The sequence below is a fragment of the Lolium rigidum genome, chromosome 2 (genome assembly GCF_022539505.1).
Source record: "Lolium rigidum isolate FL_2022 chromosome 2, APGP_CSIRO_Lrig_0.1, whole genome shotgun sequence".
In the NCBI taxonomy this organism is placed as follows: Eukaryota; Viridiplantae; Streptophyta; class Magnoliopsida; order Poales; family Poaceae; genus Lolium; species Lolium rigidum.
Window position 1 is genome coordinate 20,398,055 of NC_061509.1, and position 8,435 is coordinate 20,406,489.

General features: G+C 42.9%; 1 protein-coding gene across 1 annotated transcript; it reads left to right on the plus strand.

The window, feature by feature from the left end:
• The first annotated feature begins 1,250 nt into the window (after positions 1 to 1,250).
• LOC124691397 lies at positions 1,251 to 5,029 on the plus strand. The gene is made up of 6 exons (XM_047224682.1): positions 1,251 to 1,576; positions 1,746 to 1,905; positions 2,006 to 2,188; positions 2,275 to 2,358; positions 3,959 to 4,040; positions 4,293 to 5,029. The coding sequence occupies exons 1-6, from the start codon at positions 1,266 to 1,268 to the stop codon at positions 4,724 to 4,726; spliced, it is 1,254 nt and encodes a 417-aa protein (XP_047080638.1). The 5' UTR covers positions 1,251 to 1,265; the 3' UTR covers positions 4,727 to 5,029.
• Positions 5,030 to 8,435: the final 3,406 nt, after the last annotated feature.

The following is an 8,435-nucleotide window of genomic DNA, read 5'->3' on the forward strand; positions in this document are numbered from 1 at the left end:
TTATTTTCAAACATTTAAAAATTATATTTTAAACTTTTTTAAACATCTGAAAAAATCATAGAGATAGTCAATGATGTATACTACAAACGTGTAAAATCTCAATACATAGTTTTTTTTATTATTCTAGGCTACACAGAAAAAGGACAATATCTGAAAAATACATAGTGTTGAAATATGCACTATTCACTATAAAAATTTATCCGATTTATTATTTTTGTGTATCTAGAATATAAAGTAGTTTTATTGAGATTTTGCATGTTTTTTAGTATACAACCTATCTCTAGAATTTTATTTTAGGTTTTTTAAAAACTTTGAAATACAAATTTTAAATGTTTGAAAATAAAAGCCTATGTGTACCTCGCCCACCGTTTTGAGTTTTCAAATTCTATTTTTTTTTACACTTATTCACATATGGAAATACACATTCATGTTATAATCATGAAGAAAGTGGGGAAATTGTCTATGGGGTTTACGTTTTTTAGGGGAGTTAAAAGGAAAATAGGTGAGTTAAAAATGTACTTCTTAACATAATCACAACACTAAAAGTGCTTATCACCTTGTAATTATGTATGCGAGATGTCAATTGTCAGATCCATTCAATGAAGGAGGTAAACTTCATGGAAGTCTATATCTAACGCTTGATTTGTTATAATGAACGGCAGCATTTCATAGTCTGTAGGAAAGCTTAGATACCTTTAGACCATATTTTGTACCTTTAAGGACCAGCATGGAAATCATATTAAACACACATATGAAAATGACTTTTCAACCAACATTTTTTTTATCAGAACTTATAATATATCATTCAACTGTCACCTAGCTATTCTTATCTAATCACATGGCTTCGAAGTCCTCATTTGTCTTGAAATATGCATACAAACAATTTTTAAAATCTATTAGTAATATATTTTTTAAAATCACAACCGAGGCCGAAAAGGTTCTAATTGGAGAAGTAAGCAGCCTATGACTAGATTTTGTTTTTCCTCTAAGCTATTCATTTTCCCACAAAAGAAATCCAAGACAGCATAGAAAAAGAAAGAGACAAAGTCCATGCACCGTGACCACACAGCAATGAGCACATCCCAACTCGTGCACCACACCTTACCATTCCTCTCCTCCATCCACCAGAGAAACCAATAAAAGAGAAGATAGGGAGGAAAAAATCGAGTCTTTAATCCTCTCCGATAGGCCGCAAAGCCCATTCCTTTCTCCCCTTGCCGCAATCCACAACTCCGCCACCGCCCCAGCCTCCGGCTGCGGCTCCGATGGGGTACGTGCTGTCGGCGGTGGCGAGGGTGCTCGAGCAGAAGACGGCGTGGGGGGCGGCCTGCGAGATGGCGCTCCTCGCCGGGCCGCTCTGGGCGGCGGCCCTCGTCGGCCTCCTGCTCGGCTGGGCCTGGCGCCCGCGCTGGGCGGCCGGCATCGTCGCCACCGCCGACCCGCCGCAGTTCACCACGCTCGACTTCTGGAGGGGGCAGCTCCCCGCCCGCCTCCGCGGCCCGTTCGACTACTTCGCCGGCACCACCACCGACGCGGCGGGGCAGCGGCAACAGGAGGAGGAGACCTCCCTGCAAGGGTACGTGCCTAGTAGTCTCGCGAGGTGTTCGGTGAAATGCGTGCCTGGTTCTTCTTGGTGTGGTGGGGGTTGCTGTGGTCAAACCCGTCTTCTTTACTGGTGATTTCGCGAAATTGGAGTGGCCTTTGACGACGGAAACGCTTGACCTGCGGCTGCTTTGCCTTGACAGGTCATCGGAGATGGGGAACGAGGAGCTGGCGGTGGGGAAGGATGACCTGGTGAACCTCTGGAGGCTGGTGGAGGGCAACGACGGTGGCCCGGCGTGGATCAAGATGATGGAGAAGGCGCTGCCCAACATGACCTACCAGGCCTGGAGAAGGGATCCACCGGTGAATGATACTTCTCAGTAGATTATCCTTGTTCATGTGAAGTACAGTACTAAATTCAGATGTCGGTGCTAATTCTCGGTCTGTGCCTGGATGGAATCAGAATCGGCCTTCTCAATACCAGAGCAGCACAATCTTCGAGAATGCAACGCCGGACGAAGTAAGGGACTTCTTTGGGGACGATGAGTTCCGCATGACCAACAAGTGGGATGATATGCTTATCTCTTACGATACGCTGGAGGAGTGTCAGACAACCGGGACGATGAAAGTGCATTGGGTTCGCAAGGTAGAGATGGTCTTGAGATGGCGAATCAGCTCTATGTCCTGCCATGTTCTCAGTTTGTAAATTAAGGTTTGCTTTCTTGCTTGCAGTTCCCTTTCTTCTGTAGTGACAGGGAGTACATCATTGCTCGCCGGATATGGAAACTTGGAGGCGCGTACTATTGTGTTACAAAGGTAAAACACACTCTGGAATATACTACTCATGTTGTTCATTCACGATGCTTCCATTTATTTTGGGGGGTTGAGGATGGGGTTTACAGGAGATTTGTGCTTGATCCTTAGCATATGATGTTGCTCACAGAAATTGTGTAAAGTTACAGTTACATATTTGCAATGTTCGACTGTATTTCATTAATTGGCATAGAAAATTATGTTTAGCCCTTGTTATTAGAAGAAACTATGGCAAGATTTCCAAAAAAGTTTATTGTTTAAAACCCCTGCTGGGAGAATCTACAGTCTTACTGCTTTTACATTTGCGCAAACAAATTAATTACGCTGACAAAAGGTTGTTTTCATACTCATCATCCAACTCAGTTAGGAATAGGCACAGCTAGGTGAATTTATTGGTATTGTTGACTGGAAAACGTCACTTTTGTGCATACCTGATAAATGATAATGAGATGTCACATATATGAAGATCAGCTTTTGTTTGTCAAGCGTGCTGATATCTTTTCCCAAGGATAATGACCTGAGGCCACTTCTCCATCCTCCGAGTACATTTAGTAGGACAGACTTGTAACATCATTTAAGTCTTGTTATTAATGGTGAGTTGTTGATAGGCAGAAGTCTCCACTTTTTCATTTTCACTATTAATTTTTTGAAAGCAAACCATGTGGATAGCTGGAGAACCTCTTGTATTAAGTTATCGTTAATAAGGATAAGTACACAATACAAATGAAGAAATAACTGGGAAGAGTTGGTACATCAGTGTCAAACTTAAAATATGTCCATGTCAGTTCTGGTTGTAGTTTATTCCATGGCATGTTCCTCAGCTTAACTTAACGTCATCTCATTTAAGACATGTGGAAGTACCTGTGGGTTAGAGCTTATTAGTAGCTGGACAGCATTTTATAACTAAACACATGTTTCTTTGTCATGGTTGTGTGCCTGATATAGCAAAAGTTATCTGACATTGATAGCAATGGTGCGCCTTATTGAATTTTTTTGCGGACTAACATGCATGCTCTGTCATTGGACCTTTTTCTCTTTTGGTATTTCAACTCTCCTTTTGCTATTTTTGTGCACATCTTTTTGTACCGCTGTTTCTTCATTGCACATCTTTTTGTTTTCGTATCTCCTAAATTCATTATCCATTGGTCGATCAATTGATGTGCCAATGATTTTATTTATAGCTTCATTGAACTGCCTGGTCTACCTGGATGATAGTTCCCTCTTAGTTGCTTTTGTAGCTATTTAGGCACATGCATAGTAAAATAAAGTAAGAAGCTGTCCTCTAGTTCTGATTTCCCTGAATGGAATTATGTAACCAAGTGTCTCAACATTGTTGTTTTGGTTATTACCCAGCATAAAATGATTCAGTACAATATTTCTCAAAGCTCAGAGATATTTCATCATCCTCAAGAAAGGATGACTTGAGAAGAGGTGCAAAACAACAGAGATATAATTTCTTAATGATCAGCAGTCTGGACTCTTAAGGCAACTTCACCTTGCATGAGCGAATCACTAGAATATGCCTATGTGCACATGTGTATTACACTGACATGATATACTCTCGCTAGCTATTTATCTGTCCCTCTTATGTACCATGATGCAGGGTGTGCCATGTTCATCCATCCCGCGGCGCAACAAACCTCGCAGAGTAGATTTGTATTACTCAAGCTGGTGCATCCGTGCAGGTAATTCCTTCCCTTCACTATCTTATTTCCATTTTAATATCTTTCCATTTTAGTAGCGAGAGGTGAAACGAAAACCTTTTGAATAGTGAGCTGGCTGAAGCAAAATAACAATTGATACAGGAAAGGTAAAATGACTGAAAAGTAGACCAGTCATTTTCTAGAAATTAATGAAAGGAACACCCCTTTCTTCCTTTTCATTCTTTATCTGTTCCTTCAATACTTAGAATTTCTTTTGTTCTGATCATGGAACAGTGGAGTCAAGACGAGGGAATGGTGGATCTACTGCCTGCGAGATTCTTTTGTTCCACCATGAGGATATGGGCATCCCCAACGAGATTGCAAAGATTGGTATCCGGCAGGGCATGTGGGGATGTGTCAAAAGAATTGAACCTGGACTTCGTGCCTATCAGAAAGCCAGGGCTGCAGGGGAACCACCTTCGAAGAGCGCCTTGATGGCACGGATCAATACCAAGGTCGGTGACAATTTCGTTCGAGCATTGGAGTCCAACAGTGACCAATCAGATATCATGGAAGCCGAAGAGAAACCTGTGAAGAACCGCGTTGCGAGGTTCCTTGTGCTCGGCGGGGCTGTGGCTTTGGCGTGTACTCTTGACCAGGGGCTCTTGACAAAGGCTCTCATCTTTGGCGTTGCACGGAAGTTTGTGGGGCAGAGGAATGCATTGTAATTATCTGATCTTTCTTGCAATCCTCTGAGCCAATTTGCATGGAGAGAAAGGAGATGATCTCGCTAACCTGTAGCACATGCCATTGACGGCAGATGAAGTACATTTGGTGGTGTACATATGCTGCCGGCAGCTGATGGGAGGGAGAGGGAGAGGCGATGTAGTAAAGAAAAAGTGTAATTTTACATTTTGGAGAAGGGAATCCCAGCTATATATGAATTTTATCTTTGCTTATTGCAACAATCTTGTATGTGAACTGGACCGCAGAACCCGTACATCAGAATGTAATTACCTTTTTGTTCTCCATGTACTATGTAGTTGCTGTTCCACTTTAGTGACGAACAAGCGGCGATCCGTTTACTACGAAGATTGTTCAGTTTTTAGATGGAACTCATGTAAATGCAATCCTTTTGATCAAATTCAATGCAGTATTTAGATCTTGCAGAAGAGGTCTTCTGATGTTTGATCTGTCAGACCTGATCCTGCGGCTACAGTTTCTCAGTTTTGAGATTGATTCAACTGTAGTACTACTCCTATATGTGAAGTTTCGCTCACTGTCACTGATCAACATCTCCAGAAGGTATTGATGGCAAATGAAAAATTGACTGGAAGCTTCCAAATCGGTTGAACGTAGCAGATCACCCCTGCCTCAGGGCTGCGAAGAGGCCATAGTCGGTGACTCGGTGCCATCTTTTTTCCAACCGGGCTAGCCCCTTTCCATTACTTGCATAATGAAAATAACATGTCTTTTACAAGCAAAAGCAAAAGAAAGAAAGAAAGAAAGAAAGAAAGAAAGAAAGAAAGAAAGAAAAGAAAGAAAGAAAGAAAGGGACATGAGAAAGATGTTGGAAAAAATGAGGTATCATCAGGAAACCCGTTGTGAGTACTCACCCTCAAGCATCCCTACGGGGCAAAAACCTGATAATATTTTTGCCCCCCCCTAAACAACACACAGTTCAGCTAAAACTGCAAACTACAAGTTCATACATCCACCAATATCCAGAAACAAAAGCAGGTATTTTCATCCTGCAGTGAGCCTCAAGTACTTGGACCTTCCAATTCCAGCAGCTTCGAGAACTTTCGTCCTCGATCCAGCTCCAGCTACCTCAGACACCGCACATGAGCTGATCCGCACCAGCACGAATTGCTTCCTTCTCCTCATCATTGTAGAGCCCTGCCAAATGTTTCAAAAAACGAACACTATGATGATAATCGTAATCGTAACAGGAGATCTGAGGATGAACTTCTCAAAGGTAATCTTGTTTCTGATGGTCGAACCAACAACAGCTATCAGCTGACCGGAATTGCATAGAGAACTGATCGAAGCACTGCATTGTAAGTTGGGTGTCCGTGTTGTTTCACTTGTCAGACTCGCAGCTGGAACAACTGAACAAGTTTGTTTTCAGTTGCGGCTAGTCTGAACTCTGAACTCTGAACCCTATCATCGGTTCTGGTGATGTTCATCAAGTGTTCTAGTAATTTATTTCTTCAGTTAAGTCTAATCTACAGCCTCATGGTCACGGTGAAACATTTTATAAGACATAATAGAATGGTATCCAGTCTGGGATAGTACACCATGAAAATGCAATCAGGCACCCTGCTGAGCATAGCGAAGAGGCCAAAATCCGGGTCATCTAGTAGCCAATAAATTTATGGTACGATTGCAAGTGCTAGAATCATTAGTACCCTGACTAGAATAGTACTATCTCCGTTCTGAAATGTAATCCTTTTTAGAAAACAAATTTAGCTTCCAATAAAATTATATTTTGAAATGGAGGTAACAAAAACTAGATAGTATTATAACGTGTAGAATCAAATATTCAAATGACAGAGTCATCAGAATAAAACGGTCTGAGAATGGTCCATTGCGCGAAAGAAATCATCCTTACTCCAAGTGTTAGCGTGTACCTAATTAAGTTCGACTTAGGATCCGCCACTACTATAACCGCAGTATTAGCAGTTCAAGTAAAAGGCTCCACTATAACATGTTTTCTTCACCGAAATTTGGTGGAAAGTGCTCATCTCCTCCCCTTCGTTCGTCACCCTATAAAATCCTTTCTCCAGCAACCTCCGCGGAGCTGTACTGGAAGCAGGAAGAAAACATCGATCGAGCGAGTTTGAATTGGACTGTTGGAGGTCCTTTAGCCGGCCTGTTGACGGTGTACGCCACCTGGTAATCATGCTTAATATCCGGCTTCACTCTCTTTCGATCTCGTAGCGCAGGAACTTAGTCCGGTTTATGTATCAAAGTGATGCATACATCCTTTCATTTATTGCATGGTTTTATTTTTATAGCTTTACAGAACACAGGTCACACAAAATCGCGACATGAATCAAGTAGCGAAAGAAAAAACACACAAAAACGCTCTGCGATTCATGTAATCTAACGGGTTGCCGACAACTAGCTCCACTAAAGTTAGTCGGTACGATTGCCATCGGCCGATTGCATCTAGTAGTTTTCAAATATTTTCACTGGTCTTGGGAAGAAGATATGACCATATGTGTAATCCAGTAGGTACTTCTGTGATTTTTTTTGGCAAAATGCTTTTGTTCAAAATAATGGTATTTCTTTCGACAATTTCATATCATCTAAACTAAAGCACAAATTATGAATTCTAGCAGGCACTTTCTTTTCAATCCTATTTAAGCAATTACTAAACATATTAGTAATATTAGCCACTGGTGATATGGTAAAAATAAAATGAGTAGTAACTCTCTATATTGCTTAATGGATTTCTCTGAATAAAAAAACACACATTTTATATAACTGATCTAAAAATCTGGAGTTAATTTGTGTATGACTTCGCCAAACTATCCAAGTGTATATTGTTATTCCTGTTTGGTGTCACCGCTTTCGTTTTGCTTACGAGATTTCGTCTTTGCTTCCGTACGCACCCACCACAAACTCGCCAAACCGCGAAAACACGTGGACGGTTAGGATTCGGTCATACCGATTCGGGTCTGGGGGCATGATCGTCATTTCCTGTGGACTTCGGGTTTGGCTGGGTTCGTATCAGCCCACGTACAAGCCCGTATGACCCATACCTCTATGTATTATACGCCTACGTGTCCACGCGCGGCCACGACGGAACCGCCGATATATAAATGTCTTTCTCCCCTGTCCTCTTCACCACATCTATCCAAAGCAAAAGCAATCCCCAAATCGGGCAAAAAACCCTAGGTCAAGAACAGCAGAGCTCGCTCTCGTGCTCGTTCGCGCTCGTCCATGGAGAGGGAAGGGGAAGGAGGGGAAGGGCAAGGAGGCGGCGGTTGAGGAAACCCGGTTGGCCGCTTCATCGGCGGGCGGAGCTGCCCCGGATCCGAGCTCCGCTTGGGGCCGGAGGACGGTGGCTGCACCGGCGAGCAAGAAGCGTGCGCACGAGACGGAGGCGCGAGCGGCGGCGCAAGAAGAAGAATCGGAAGAACCGCGAGAGGCAGGAGAGGAAGGCGGCGGGGCAAAAGATCAACAGCCCCGACGACGTGCCCACCTTCGACGAATCCGACTCCGCCGACCCGTCCGAGGTAAATTTCTCCGCCGACCCCGACGACATGCATGAATGCCTTGCTCGCTCGCAAGCTTGTACGAAATCCGTGGATTTGGCTAATCTATATGCTGTGAATTTGTTGTACTACCAAGCCATTTTGATATTTCTAGTAGTTCCGTAGATGAATTTGAGCTTGCTCAAGTGTTCATCCGAGGTTCTTGCTTGGT

Excerpts from the sequence above, each read along its gene's own strand:
- LOC124691397 (XM_047224682.1), top strand. The coding sequence starts at position 1,266 with ATGGGGTACGTGCTGTCGGCGGTGGCGAGGGTGCTCGAGCAGAAGACG. Across the intron at positions 1,577-1,745 it reads GAGGAGACCTCCCTGCAAGG|GTCATCGGAGATGGGGAACG; the intron begins GTACGTGCCTAG and ends TTGCCTTGACAG. Across the intron at positions 2,189-2,274 it reads AAGTGCATTGGGTTCGCAAG|TTCCCTTTCTTCTGTAGTGA; the intron begins GTAGAGATGGTC and ends TCTTGCTTGCAG.